The 16,037-nt window shown below is 41.4% G+C and overlaps 1 protein-coding gene across 6 annotated transcripts in view; it reads left to right on the top strand.

The window, feature by feature from the left end:
- Positions 1-16,037, top strand: part of LOC118425597 (breast carcinoma-amplified sequence 3 homolog) — a 106,950-nt gene that overhangs the window by 14,714 nt on the left and 76,199 nt on the right. For 5 of the 6 annotated variants that reach the window (XM_035834538.1, XM_035834540.1, XM_035834541.1 and 2 more), the window contains exons 2-9: positions 4,977-5,101; positions 5,906-6,006; positions 11,323-11,404; positions 12,048-12,111; positions 12,853-12,960; positions 13,658-13,734; positions 14,256-14,332; positions 15,376-15,459. In XM_035834538.1, the coding sequence (XP_035690431.1) occupies positions 4,977-5,101; positions 5,906-6,006; positions 11,323-11,404; positions 12,048-12,111; positions 12,853-12,960; positions 13,658-13,734; positions 14,256-14,332; positions 15,376-15,459 (718 nt within the window). Of the gene's footprint in view, positions 1-4,976; positions 5,102-5,905; positions 6,007-11,322; positions 11,405-12,047; positions 12,112-12,169; positions 12,741-12,852; positions 12,961-13,657; positions 13,735-14,255; positions 14,333-15,375; positions 15,460-16,037 lie in introns of those variants that run through there. The other variant, XM_035834544.1, reaches the window with a different exon arrangement.

A 16,037-nucleotide genomic window follows, 5' to 3' on the forward strand; every position in this document is an offset into this window, starting at 1 on the left:
ACTCCTAAGGCTACTTGCATCTTACAGATTGCCCACATTCAAAATTTGGTGTCAAAAAGCTGCACAGCTAGTACGTAGCAACCTTGTCCTTTGGCCTGTTTCCAAGCACAAGAGAAGATAGCTGAAGCAGAAGTAATGGAAAACCTATCTGACAGATATCCTTGGGTGGCCATGAAACGACTCTAAACTACTCGTAAACTGTGTTACTTTTTATAGATCCATGGGCTGGACTTGAATTCTGATTAGGCAGATTGTATTTTCACCCTTTGGGAAGGTTTTCATTATAAGGACAAGATTGCATGAAAAAAATTTTCGGGGTCCTTGAGTAATGTTTCTGTAATGTAATGTTACTGCAAATCTTTTAATGTTTGTGGTGGTTTTGTTTTCATCATAGATTAATGACACCAATGTACAGTACTATGAACTGGTGTACTACAGAATTGCAAACTCCTACTTTGAAATTAATTCCCCGCAAAAAGAGCTGAGTTTACCGTATGCTGTCCATGATCAATCGTACCATTGTGTTAGTAATGGTTTTGATGTTTGGCCCTGGACTCAGAGGTCCTACGTTCAAATCCCCTGACATACCACCGACGTGGTGCCCTCGGGAAAGGCACTTAAAACATGGCTTTCCTCAATCCCCAGGGGTAAAATTGGTACATGATCTGTTAAGGAGGGAAAGGGCAGAGGAAGGAGAGAGGTGGGCTCCACCTAGGAGTAGGTACCGGTACAGAAAATTCAGGTACAGGTACGGTCCAGGTCCAAAGGATCAGAACCTGGAGCTATTTGTTTGTGAATGGGCGATACTCAAAACATTGATCTTTTCGTTGTAAAGGAGTCTGTTTGGTGGAGTATCCTATCTTCACGGAAATAATGCTAACTGCGAAGTTAGACCAAGTTTGACCTTCTTCTACTTCTCTCTTGCTATTTTCTTAACCAATAAACCTCAAAACACGTGAATGCCTGCTGCTGTAGTGCCGGTAAAATCTGCTCATTTTCTAATCGGTCCAACATCCGGTCTACTAAATGTTTCAGGTCTGGTTTTCCTGGCCGGTCCAGCAAGAAAAAATGGTTTTGTACCCATACACTGCATCAGAACCCACCCCTAGCTCAACCTTCTAATGCCTGGACACAGTAGATACCAACCCACTACCTCTACAGCCTCAAAAAGGCCAAGGGACTACCTTTACCAATTTGCCGATGATAAACAGAGTCTATTAGGTGGTACACATTGTGTACCTGGAAGTTTTATGTTGGACCTTTCGAACTTGCGATGCAATCGGCGTTGATCTGTCAGATATATATGTATGAAACAGTTAACCTTTGGCAGAGCTGGGCAAATGCTGCCCATTCATAATGCAGCCTAAATGTACAAATGTAACCTTTCCAATTGTGCAGTCTGGCTCAGGAGAAATTGTGCTTTTAAGACTTTTATCAGGTGAAATATTACGGCTCATGATTTCAAATTGGGCTCTGTAGATCTGAATTTTGTAGATTTGTGGCTTACTGACGTGAGTAGTACCCACGCAGCTCAGATGGAGAATGTTAAGGGGCGTACCTGTCGTATAATTATTAGCAGTCACTACACACATTACTCTGACTGAGGCATGCTGCCAATTTTATCTACCCACACTACAGGCAAGACATTAACAGCTGATCATGAAGTTTTTCTATGGGCCTGTCCTTCCATCTAGGGACAGCAATTTGCTTGTGGGGACGGAAAATAGATTGAATGTTTCAGAAACAGCCCTGTGCTGTGCCACACAGAAACAGCCCTGTGCTGTGCCACACAGAAACAGCCCTGTGCTGTGCCACACAGAAACAGCCCTGTGCTGTGCCACACAGAAACAGCCCTGTGCTGTGCCACACAGAAACAGCCCTGTGCTGTGCCACACAGAAACAGCCCTGTGCTGTGCCACACAGGAATAGCCCTGTGCTGTGCCACACAGAAACAGCACTGTGCTGTGCCACACAGAAACAGCCCTGTGCTGTGCCACACAGAAACAGCCCTGTGCTGTGCCACACAGAAACAGCACTGTGCTGTGCCACACAAAAACAGCACTGTGCTGTGCCACACAGAAACAACACTGTGCTGTGCCACACAGAAACAGCCCTGTGCTGTGCCACACAGAAACAGCACTTTGCTGTGCCACACAGAAACAGCACTGTGCTGTGCCACACAGAAACAGCACTTTGCTATGCCACACGTTGACAACAGGACTTCCAGCTACTTGTCTGTGTGTTCAAGAGAGGCCATGGTCTTGTGTTTTTAGTAGCAGTTAGCTCATGTTATTTATTTATGTACCAGTGGACTCTAATACTGTCTGATGTACAGGTCATGGGGTCACTTGTTTTAACAACACAGCAGCCTATGTACCAAACACCTGGACCAATGTTATCCAATGTTACTGAGGACTCCGGGGACATGTGCTGACATTGATCTTGCGTCAGATTCGCTTCCCTGTAAATGGACCGATAAATGCAATTTAAGGTCTTTCAGGAGGACGTTTCAAGCATGAAGGGACAATTTTCGAGAAGTCTGAGTCTGCTCCATCCATCATGTTACTGATCATAGGATGTAGGCATCTGACATGACATTGAATGATAGATTTTTTGGCTGGTGCAGAACTGTTTCTGAAAGATAAAGCTGGTGTGGGAAGTGATCGATCCTCAGGTTTTTACTGCCTGCCAGATCAAGGCATGTGCATTGACCTGGGGTTGTACTCATATCAATCTGACGCAAGGCCGTCTGAGAGCCAATACTGAGGTCACAGCCCCGAAAAATGTGCATTAGCCCATTCATTATGCTCCCAGACTTTGGTGAAATGATAGATGGCTTGAACTTGGGAGATTGATGGCTTTGGTGGCATCTTGTTCGAAACTGCAAATAGGGGACAGATGCAGGTTCAAAAGGCCCCATTTGTACAGATGTCAGTGGAATAGACTGACTAATAAGCTGTCTAGCTGCCTCCACTGGTCAGGCCACAAGCTCTTAGGCTCTCAGGCCCATTGAGTCCCTTGTAGCAAGAGATTGTGTAACAGATTGCTATCAGTAGACCTTTACGCATGTCTCTTAGGAGAGGGTATATCTAGTCTCCTTCAGTGTGTCAGTCAATATTGACCATGGTGAAATCTTAAAAGATGTCAGCCCTATAGCGTACTGCTGTGGCTAAACTATACAAGAAAGGCTCTGCAACATAGGGCACATCTGTAAGCTGACTCATATCAGGTCTGTTGCAGAGTTGTGGGTAGCGGTATAAAAAATTACAGGTATTCAGGTACACGTATGGTTCACGTCCAGAGGATCAGGTGATTAGTATATTCAGTGTACATCAGGATATTATTTGCCACTGTTGAACAGACATACAAGTATGCAGGCTCCTACCCATACAATAAAACTTGTCAAATTCATGGTGACAAAAAGAAGAAGATAGGTATACATGTAATTTGGCCAAAAACTTTTGTGTCGTCTTGGTGAATCTCGATAAGTTTGTTTATTGAATTGCAATATGTCCAGATTATGGTATCCATTGAACAAGTCTCATTAATGTAATCTGGCCTTGCCTCTGTATATGTATATGTTGATAAAAAAACATGGCTTTGCATGTCATTTCACCATCTAAGTTGGTATCCCACTGGACTACACCAAATTGCGCCAGGAAATGGCGCTAACTTTGCGAATTTGTGCCAGTTTTCCCTTGCGAACGCACTGACGTGTGAGGCATTTGCGTATGAAGGCCACATGAGCATGTTTTCGGAAATGGCAGCATTGCCACTGCGAATGTCTTTTTGATGCATTTTTGGTTTTAGAAAACCAATACATTATGATTAAAAATGCATCAAACCAGATTTGCAGCGATAAAAAGATGTTCCCTTAATATGTTCCTTGGCGCAACATAGGTAACATAAATTGCGCTGCTTTGTGCCATTTTGTAAATTGTGAGTTTTTTAAAAGTTGGACTTATCAGATCCAGTTGACAAATTGTGTCCATTACTGAAGGTTTGTGCCACTTTGCAAATGCCTGCTGCAATTTGCCGCAATGCAGTGAGGTATACTATCTTTAGCATCATGGCACAAAAAAAACTTCATTGGGAACAGTGTAATAGCTAGCCTGAAATTTTATAACGTCCTCTGGATTTTAAATGAAAAACCTGTTGAAGGCACCTCGATCCAAGGGGGTCTGGGGGTATTTTGAAATTTAGACCCTCTGAAATACTATTTCCTTTATTTTGAGGGGCAAAATTTGCTGGTAGACTCAGCTTGGTTCAAGTAATATCCTTACAAATAAGTTACATGCAGATTTTTGTCTGTCACAATGGACGGAATAGGCAAAATTTTGTCATTTGACAACAAAGTTCCATCACGGAAGGACAATGGTCGCTTGAACCCTGATTGGGAAGAACCATTCATAACACATGCAGGTCCTGTCAAAAGGAATTGCTTTGACTTCTTTTACCCTGGCAGAGAAAGCTCCCCAGAGAAGTGCATCTGTCATCTTAAGATGTGATAACCCTTTGCTTCAAGGTCTTTGCTACAATGTATTGATGTGTGACATATTGGTCCCAGATGTATTGCTAAGCGCATTCAGGGAAGTCAAAATTCAATATAAGGGCCAATAAAAGTCTCAGACATTCAAATATTTGCTCAAACATTTATTCAGCCACAGTAGGGATTCTGTACATTTTTAGACTAACTATTTTAGTGTTCATTGATTGAATCATAAAACCAATTCACATAGGATCTGCCAAGTCATTGATTACGTCCCCAGAAGGTCCTGGTTGTGTTTATGCGTTTGCACCTATCATTAAACTTTTTTTAAAGACACTTTTGATGTACAGTTTTTCTACGAATTTAGGTTCTGTGGGTACATGTAGTTATTGATGTCCAAAGGTAATTTTGGGTCCCCTGGTCATATTTTCAGATGTTGTTGTAGGCAGACAAACAAACAAACATTCATTCATTCTGTTTTTCCCAGGGACAAGTCTTACATGGAAAGTGTGGTGGACTTCCTCCAGGCTGTCCCACAGGCCTACAGTGGCAGCAAGACAGAGGACAGGGAGAAGATTGTTTGGGCAAGATTCGAGAGCACTGATGTTAACGGTAAGTGTGACAGAGAGAAGGTTACAGCAGATGTGTCAGAACATCCTTTGGGAACGTCTATACTGCTCAAAATTCTGTTTGTCCGGTGCACCTAAAATTTAGGTAAATCGTTCGACATATATGCTGTAAATTGAAAAACACAGTATTGGAAGACCTATACCAATGAATGAAGACTCATTCAAAGTCAAAGAAGATGTGAAAGAACAAAAAAAAGAATTAACTGTTTGGTATACCTTGTTCTATGTGTTTAGTCAATTGTCCAACCTTCCTGACCACTTAGATTTCATAATGAAGGCAGCTTATTTTCTTTGCACCATGCTCGCATTAGTTTTGGGATCGTCGTCGTCGTCGTATCCATTTTTTATTATACTGCTGCTGGGATCCCTGTCACAGGGGTAGGCAGCAGTCGGATAGTCTTCACACTGTGCTTCCATGCGGCTGGTCTGTCCAGTAAGTCCAGCTCTGGGCCTCAACTTCATGGTTTGCCTCGATGGCCGGACCCTACCTTCTGCACCCGCAAGTCAGCGAAGCCCGAGACACTACCGGCTGCTCGTCGGTGACTGCTACCGGCACTGCCTTTGCCTTTATCTGTATGAAGAACTTTCCATTTCGGTTTGGATAGGGTTTTTTACGGCCGAATATCCTTCCTGATGCCTAGAGGATGTCAACCACATGATCAAATCAGTATGACCTAAGGTATAAAAGTAACGACACCTACAAGGTAAGCTAGGATTGAGCGCACAGCCTTGTTACTCAGATGTAGGATTACTTTAACCGCTCCCTATTGCTTTTGCTGTGTCACAGATATCTCCTACAACTCGGAATATGCAGAACATCGATGCAGTGAAGCACCCATCCTGCTTATCATAGGCTACAGCAATGGCGTGCAGATTTGGAATCTACCAGTGAGTTTAACCATTTAATTTATATCTACAGACACTTAATAACCTTCAAAGGTATACCACTGCAATAGCCAAGTGGGTAGAGTTTTTGCCTTGCAGTCCGTATTTACTGAGTTAGATCCCTGGCCAAGTCAAATTGAGTCAAGACTTTAAATATGCTACATGCTGCACAGCATCAGCATTTGAGAAAGAGTGTGGTCGTTAAACACACGCCACTACTAGTAGACTAGCCCCTGCTACAGTGGAAGCCACTTAATTGCACCTCGGATAAACGCACACTTCGGGTAATTGCACGGAATCCTAAAATCCCAAACCGTCTCCCATTAACTCCATTGTTAGTGACTTCGCTTATCTGCACGACAAAAAATCACCAACGCCGGATAATTGCACGAAAATTTGTCAAACATTGTCAACAAATTGACTGAAAATGCGTGCTAAAAATCGTAAGACACGGTACAAATAAGCCGAAAACGGCCTTTGTGAAGTCGCTATACTGACAACATGTATGAAATTGTTATTGGGATCAAAAGAAAGCGATATTGTGGGGTCGGCCCCATGAAGAGACGCCCGCCCGCTTAAGGTCGTCAAAGCCCGCATTACGATTTGGCAGACAACTTGTTATGACATACTCAATAAAAATGTTCTCTATCTGTCCATTGTCTAATTACTTAATTAGGGTCGCGGGGAAATACTTATGCAGTGGTTCTAAGTTCCTGGCAGCCAGTCGGAAACAACACAGCGACTCGCGATCGGGGCCTACAGACGGACATAACACTCGTCTTCGGCGGTGCAATGCTTTAGTTTCGTGCTCAGGAAGCTACATAACGTATACAGTCACTTACTTTTAGTTTCGATTTCAAGTACATTGCAGTACGATGTTTCGTGAAGACATGTACATGACGTCCGGAGCACAACAGGTACAGCACTACTGTAACACGTAAATAAACTGTGCGTTGTACTACCTCCCATACCACCTCTCGGCCCCTCCGACCGTGGTGATGCGGTCCAAATGACCAACTCCGCATTACCGCACACGCCGGATAATTGCACGGAATTCACTGGCAAATTGGGTGTGCAATTAAGCGGCTTCCACTGTATAGTGATTGCACAAATTTTGTGTGGCCCAGGGCTACAAAAATGGAGATGGGTACTACCATCTGGAAAGATGGAAGGATGCCTACTACTACCACCCTATGCTCCATTGAGTTTAACTTTTTAACTTTAACTTACAAAATGTATAATATGTACTACCCCTCCCATCTGATATTCAAGAGGCTGCTATGGCTGTCAACAGACAGTCAAGGGTTAGGCATTTTGCCAAAGCGCTGGTCCTCTGAGCTTACGTAGCTTCCACCAAGCACCTGAGCAAAATGCGACCAAGTCCCACAAGGAAGTAAAGAATCGCCTGACTGGTGACCCGACTTTAAAGGTCACTCACTGTTGACGGTCCCCCGGTGGGCATACACGCAGTGCAGTCTACTGCAGGGCAGTCTGGCCGCTCATTTGGACGATAAAAACGTAGAGCCAGAGGATCTTGATAGTCAAGTCTGTGGAGAGCATGCATCATGCAGTGATTCTGGTGGCTCGGCTTGCATACAGAAATCTTCTATCCAAAGATACAGATGCAGTTTACTTTTGCCTGAGTCTGGATTTGGACTACATAACTTACTAGCTACGAGGGGCGGTCAATAAGTAATGCCCCTGACCCACTTCCAGTCGTCTGATCTAGATGAAATTTTGTCTGTGTAATGATTCATATCTTTATAGGTTATGTTGCAAAAAACAGCTCTGAACTAATTGTGGTTTTTGATTTACTGGTGTTTGAACTGAGTCAGGTGCGAAATGGACCAGGTGTGAAATGGAACCAGTTGAGTGTCGGGCAGTGATCCGGTTTTTGAAAATTTTGTATTTGAAAGGACGCACACCAAAGAAGATTTTTGATGAAATGAAAGAAACTTATGGTGATGATGCCCCATCATATGACCAGCTTGTAAAACGCTGGCATCCTGAATTCAAACATGGCCGGAAGTCTGCGGAAACATCTCCCAGACCTGGTCGTCCCTCTTCTGCCATTGATGAGGCATCTGTTGGAGGACCAACCTGGGGTGTCCTACAAAAACGGTGTCCAGAGCTGCATCAAACGATGGGAAAAATGCATAACTCTGGGTGGTTCCTATGAAGAGAAAGACTAATAACTGTGCCAAGTTTCATTAATCTCCTGCTATGGAAAATGGGTCAGGGGCATTACTTATATTGACTGCCCCTCGTATGTATAGAACACAACGCTGTGCATTCTGTATCATCCTTGGTTCCAGCCCACCCACGGGTCAGATCGTACAATGGCCAAAGTATGCGATACCCACCCAGAAAACACATATTCCTAATAGTATGTAAAATGAGATATTGTACCAATGTCTGAATCCTGTTAAGGTCCTAAATGTGGTCAACGAGTGTCACTTCCAAAATGATTTGATTTTCAACAGGTAACCTCACAAGTATGACAGTCCCTACAAGTAGTTCATGTGAATTTCATTATGTGCAATTTTGAGACAACAGTAATTCTTTTCTATCTGGTAATACTGGTATGTAGAAAATGACTGTACCTTTACCATTATGATCACTCAATACCTCTCCTTGTAATCAGTGACAGATCAGTAGTTGCAGCCATGGAATGCATAATGTCACATTGCTGTCATATTTTCCATGAGTTATTCATGAAGTGTTCATCTGGAAAATGTTTTTCGAGATGGAGATGGGACATTGCACGACCTTTTTTCGTGACAGTGCATACAAGAGTGAAAAAGAGTTCCTGCTGAACAGGGCTGTCTCCAGGACCTGTCCTTTCAGGGTGGAAATTTGCTTGTTGGGATATGAAAAATTTTGTCCCATACTTCCAAAAGATTTGAGCTTTGTAACATGAAATTGATGATACAGTAGAAGCCAATTAATTGCACAATGGATTAACGCACACTTCTGTTAACTGCACGGAATGCCCAAATCCCAAACCAGTGTGTTCCAGCTAGATAATTTCACATCATTGCACCGGCCGGATAACTGCACGAAATTCACTGGCAAATAGGCCGTGCAATTAAGCGGCTTCTACTATAATGCATTTTCGTAAACTTAAAATGACAGATTCGACATTGAAGTTTCATTGAGTACAAGGCCTCCCAAATAACTGATTGGGATGTGAACAAAATTGAAAGCTGGAGACGTCCCTGTCGGTGGTTTATGCCATTCATCAGTCTATGATCAGAGCAACCAGCAAGAAGTGATTACATGTTCACTACTTTTGACGTCAATGTTCCATGTCAGCCAGCGTTGCTAAGCTGTATCTATTACCTGTGGGATTTTCATACCACCAGCATATAGTAGGATAAAATTGCCTTATAAAATCTTGGGCAGAATTTCCTTCATAAATGGGTACTGGATAAGTAGCTGCATTACCATGTCAGTGTGCATGCCTGGCCATACAGATTTTGTCACTTGTTTATGAAGGGGTTTTCTTACACCACACTCAGAGAGTCAGCAAGGATTCACAGAAACACTGGCAAATTGAGCTGGAAGTAATTTCAAATATCAACTTGAAGTCTTTTTTAGAAGAGATGCTTTATTGAAGATTATGCTAAATCATTAGTTCATTTTTGGTAGTCTCTTTAACTTGTACATGGCTACAACTTCCTCGTTCACAAGTAAAATAGTACTGTAAATGCAGAAATGTTCGCAGTGACTGTTCTGTCTGTTTGTAACATCCTTGCCGACTGGTTAGCAGGTGCTGTCCATAAAGGCATTGGGGTTTCTATTACTGTGCAGTAATGTGACTATAGCGCTATCTCGAACACAATACCACTGCACATGTGAACACTTTATTTTGTCCCGACTGTAAATTTGAATTCCCGTGAATGCATTAACAGCCTAATCTCCAAGCAGATTCTACAATGGCATAAGATAGTACCAAATTGGCCAAGGAGTGTAGTCAGCCAAGAGGTGTCCATTTGCCATGTACCGTATATTCTCGAATAAAGTACGCACTTTTTTAACTTTTCAAAATTGAAAAGGTGCTACAAGTTGTTGCCAAAGTTGGGGTGCGTACTTTATTTGAGGTTGCTGCACAGATAAATGGTAAGAAAAGCCTAAAATAAAGCAAGGTGGAGCTACACTTCTAGTAATGTTTCAAAACATACACATTGTTGTTGTCTTGAAGTTGTCTAAACATGAAACAAAGAAATTGTCTTAACATGATTTACATATTAACAGTGGCATTTGCATACAATCCTCTTGAGTTAGTGACTTTGACTTGTACAACTGGTTTTGCCTGATTTCTTCTACCAGTTCTCAGTGATTTTTATAATTTGCAGCAGGCAATTCACAAGTTTATAGAGACAATGACAGTGTAAACCCAGGTTATTTTATGCAAAATGACCTGGGGAAAACATCATAAATTCGAATTTATTTAGTTAAAGGTCTGTTCAAAACTGGTGGAGAAGGGGTGCGTACTTAATTTGAGTTTTTCCATTTTAACTTTCAGTCCCAAAGATCTGTCTAAGACTTGTCCAAAATCAGGGGTGCATACTTTATTCGAGAATATACGGTAGCGAAACTCACTCCTAAGCCAGCTTCACTCCTCTGCCAGCTTTTGATACTATCTTATGCTACTGTAGGATCTGCTTGGAGATTATTAACAGCCCACTGCACTGTAAAATAACAATTTTTATTACATCATAATGTACCTGACATGGTTTTGCTCTCTAAATTCAAATTTGATATAAGGTACCCAAGGCAAGTAGCCTTTGCTGTTCATGTACATGTGTTTGAACCTTTGTTTATTCATGAAAGCTTAAATCGGCCTGCAGGCCACTTTTCATTGAGGTCATGAGGGAAGAGGCAAGGATTAGACAAAGTATACAGTTTACATCATTTAAAGTCCTAATGAGTCTTATAAGTCTATATACACAATTCTACATACATAGTACAAAATAAATGATAGGGAGGGCTGCTACATGTGTTGTTAAAGTGGACAGATCTCATGACAAGATATGCATCTAGTGTGCCCGTACAACAAATGTTATTCCATCTTCTGTAATGGTGACTGTTCATGTACATGTGTCAGGGCTCGAAATTCGTTTTTGGGATTAGGTGCACTCATGCACCCAACCTAAAAGATTTGGTGCACCCAAAAAATTTTGGATGCACCTTAACCCTGTACATGTATTTTAAGCCTGTGTATTGTTAAAGAGGACTGAGCTCAAGATATGCATCTGGTGTGCCCGTACAACAAACGATGTTCCATCTCCGTAATGGTGACTGTATCTCTTCCAGTCTTCTGGGGAGGCACAAGAAGTGCTGTCGATACGGCAGGGGCCTGTCCGAGTGCTCAGGGTCCTGCCAACTCCCATTTCAGGTAAGTGGCTCGGCAAGTGGTAGGTACTGCTGGTAATGGCTTGATTTGTTTTATCAGATTTGAGTCCTAGGCTAGAAGGGTTGTTTCTAGTTGAATCTATTAGGACAGGGGGGACTTCACTTGGAAAAAAGGCTAAAAAAAGTATAAGGTAAATTATTTTTTTTTACGATGGGTTGATTTGTTTTAGCAGTTTTTACTGACTGTACTACTTTCTACAGAGGTCCTGTGAGGGTTGGTTCTAGTTGAATCTATTGGTACAGGGGGGACTTCACTTGGAAAAAAGTCTAAGAGCATAAGGTTGATATAATGAGAGGCTAATTAAAAATTATAAGGCTAATTGCAAGTAATAGGACAAAGACAGTGAATGAACAATAATTATCATTACTGACGCAAAATTCAGCGACTTCAGATCTATGTTGTTTCTTTTCCTAGGTAACCATCAGTTGGGTAGCTTTGCTGACCGAGGTTATTTCCAACTGACTTAAGTTTAAGAGGGGAGTTCACTTGGAAAAAAAAGTTGATTTAATGATAGCTTAATTGAAAATTCTAAGGTTAATTAATAAGGTGACATTAAAAGACATATCAACTATCATGTAAACACTGACGTAAGATTCAGCCATTTCTATGTTGTTTCCTTTCCCAGGTAACCATCAGTCGGATAGCTTTGCTGACAAGAGACCGCTTGTAGCGATGTGTGACGGATCAAGGTGAGGTGAAAGTTTTGTTTTGTTTTTAAGTTTAACTTAGAAGTATGTGATTGTCATTATGAAGTAGGATCAAGATGTTACATCATTGTTGTTGATTGATGTTAATCGTGTAATTTACCCTCCCAAACCCAGCATATGATAATTCAGGTTAACATTTCATGTAATGTTGTTAAATGATGTTATAGATTGATGTTAAACATGTTATCTATTTTATTACTATTAGTAGATGGTTAGTGTTAGTAAGTCAATGTTTCACAAATACAATGTAGTAGTTATAGTTACAGTTAGAGTGAATAACCACTGCAACCTATGCGGGAGAGCCATGTTTACACCAAGCTTGGCATCAAACACACGAGGGCACCAGTATAAGTATCAAATCCAAAAAGCTACGGGCCCGAGGGCACACTTCTTTCCCACACGAGTTACCCCAGCATGGAATAAACTCTCACAGAGCACAGTGAATAGCAAGTCAGTAAAAGAGTTCAAGACAAGACTGGGGCAGGAATGGGGACTGCACCCAGACAGACATGAGTACCACTTCTCTTACTGATGCTACCACCGCCACAACTAGGACAGCCTTATTACCCGCAAGGGTATCGACTGGCTGTGGTTCAAGGTAAAGATTCAAGGTAAAGATAGATTTATGTATATTTTATGAAAGATGACTCCAGGAAGAATAGTGGATGGAGATTCCTTAATAAACAAACAAACAAACACTGAACACTTTTGTTTTGTACACAGTTCGACACAACCTTACTGCACAGTAAACCTTACCAGTCTGAAGACCGGAGAACAGGCTCACTCCATTGGCTTCAAGTCACAAGTATATGACATCCATTTTAACAAAAGGTAAGGGTCCAGAGTGCAGAAAATTGCTTCTGGGGTGTCAGACCCCTCAGCCCTTAACCAACTCAGCCCAAGGCTGATTAGACCAAATCAGCCTAACACCCTGGACAACTATAAAGGTTTCAATGCCAGGCTAGTTATAGATGGAGTTGACTAGAATGTTGGGATGAGTTGATCAGGCTAAGTTGTCCTGATCCCTTGCCTCTGTATCTGTATTCTGTAACTCGGATCCAATAGAGTTTACCACGCAAAGGTTTAATGTCCTTACGTAGGAGTAGCTTCGTTAATTTTTTATCGAATATCATAGATCTTAAGTCCCTGTCATGCATTAAGGACCATGACTTTGACTTTGCTTCCTATGACTTTGATTCCAACCACTCTCCAACTAAGGTTGGCACTGGGACTGGGTTGTAGTCAATCTAATCAGTTTTCTGCTCTGATCACATCGCAGAAGTTTATGACTTTTCCAAGTTTGATTTTTCAAAATTCATATTTGGCTGTCACAGACAACTTTTAAAGACCAGTAAATTAAATATATTATGCAACCTCTCTGACCTTAGAACTTTGCTGAGAGTTTTTTCCCCCCTGATCTTGTGTTGATTGAATGGTACCGATTGACCTGAAATAACCAAGAAAGTAAATGGGTGCAAACATATTGCTTGACTACATCAGGATTTCTCTCTTCTCCTTTTCCTTGCAGGATCGTAGTAATCGCACTTCAGGAGAAGGTCGCAGCTTTCGATGCCAGCACATTCCAACATAGGTTCTGGATAACAAGTAAGAATTCAAAGCATTATACGAACGGCTGACGACCAATACAGGTCATGATAGAGTTCACAAGTTTCGTTGAAGAGATTCATCAGTCACCTATACACACAGTTGATAAAATTTTCATCAATCAGTGACTACTTTTTAAATGTAAACACAGTGTCACGTACCTCCAAATTTTTTATGGCTTTCACCAGATTCTGATATTATGTGACTATACTGTAAACAAATTAAAAATACAAACATCTAGTAAGTGATCCTAAGCATGTTAAGGGATTAACCAGAAAAGGGAATTTTTACATTTGAGGAAATATTGAATTTGCACTGAGGAAAGCAACTTCTACCAAGAAATTGCAAAATCATATTTGATAAAAAAAAAGTACTGGCAATCATGACAAAAGAAAAAAAATGAAGGAACTGTCAACCAGTCCTAAAAATGAAGAACGTTTGTATGCAATCTTAGATTCGTATCAGTACATCATGTAAACATTGCATTATGTTGACCATACTGCAAATTTTCCCTCTTCCAGGTTGCTTCCCTTGCCCTGGTCCTCATACGAATCCGCTTGCCCTGGGAACGAGATGGCTGGCCTATGCAGACAAAAAGGTGGGTTATAAGTACATAATCACAGTGGAGGATCTGCATGCTGTAAGGTGTAGAGAGCTATTTTACTTCACCATTGATTGTACCTGGCCTGCTCTAATTCAACATCAAGCTTTGTTGGCAAATTCCTTTTTTAGTATGAAGGAAAATTGGTTTCTTTAATTTGACTTAAATCTACAATACACATGATGGTACACAAGCACATCGTTATTGTTATTTAGAATTTATTGTTAAGTGCTTTTGACTACTGATTTGTTAAGCGTCCAGCACTTCAGTAATTTTCTGAAGAAAATTGGCCAAACTCTGCTCTGTCTCACTATTGACCATCCTGCAAAGGAATCTAAGATCCAGTTCGTGTTGCCCTAGTGCAGCAGCTCTACCTATCGTCTTTGAAAGGTATTGCATGTTAGATTAGGACTGCCTACAGAATAATTCTGTTCTGTATATTCAACCAATAGTATGAACAAAAGAGCACTTGTTTTTACCTCGGACTGTAGCCCATAACAATGGAGGTATTGTTTTCAGTTTGTTTGTTTGTCTTAATGTGTGTTCAAGTCTGTTCCTTGGCCCGCTTCAAAGTATTTTTAGCTGAGTGGCAGGATGGGAATTTGACCCAGGTTCAAATTTACTATTGTCTTGGCCTAGGTCTGAAGTTGCTCAGCACTCAGGCACACTGACAGGACGTTAGGTGAAAGGTCCCAGAAAGGTCCCTAAATAGATTGTGAAAGGTCATCTCATTTCCTGCTTTATAAATGTATGTTGCCTTTTGAGAAAATACATGACAGAATCGGTTAGAAATTTACAATTTATTAACTCCATGAAATTTTGTGGAGGTGATGTTTTCACTAGCGTTTGTGTGTGTGTCTGTCAACAAGAACGGCTAGATGGATTGTTTTCATACTTGGTGTGTTGGTGGGGTGTGACAAACACTGGAAATGATGAGATTTTGGACCCCCTAGTGACCTGCCTTGGTACTGCAGCAGAAATTCCATTTTTAATATCTCGCGTTCTGAACAAGCTGACTTCTTGTTGTGTTTGCCTCCCAGTTGGTCCCAACGCACCAGAGTCGAGGAGGGATGACAGGAAACGGGATCCAGTCATACGCTGCCACCGTTATCAGTGCTGCAAAGGTGAGATTCTGCTTAGGTACACAAATACATGACATATCCAGAGACCGTGGATTGATAAATTCTACAAACATGTACAACATTGTGAAACAACTCTTACTATACGTCGATGTAGGTTAGACATCCAGGTAATAAGATACAAAGGAGAGAACAAAGGTGAGGCAAAGTCAAGCTGATCCAAATTGTCTTCAGCTTGACTTTGCCTCACCTTTGTTCTCTTTGGAATCCAAATTGTCTTCAGTCTGAATTGTCTTATAACGTTTCCTATTGGACAACTGAAATTGTCTTCATTTATAGTTAGAGTATAAAATACCTGTTTCTTCCAGGTCACTTCAGTGTCACTGACGAAGGATAGTGGATTCTATCCGAAACGTCGTCTGACCATTTCCAAAACCATATCCAGTTGCTTGAGTAACTACTTTTTGGAGTAACTCTTACTATATTAAAATTTCTAAGCCAGTGTTCTCTGTATGTACTTACAATTACAGTCAAACCAATACTAGATGGCCACCTGGCCAATGGTTGTCCCTTAGATGTTAGATAATTTTTTTCCCATTGACACAAGCATTTACAAATCCTGT

This window comes from Branchiostoma floridae, chromosome 11, assembly GCF_000003815.2.
Source record: "Branchiostoma floridae strain S238N-H82 chromosome 11, Bfl_VNyyK, whole genome shotgun sequence".
NCBI classification, from domain to species: Eukaryota; Metazoa; Chordata; class Leptocardii; order Amphioxiformes; family Branchiostomatidae; genus Branchiostoma; species Branchiostoma floridae.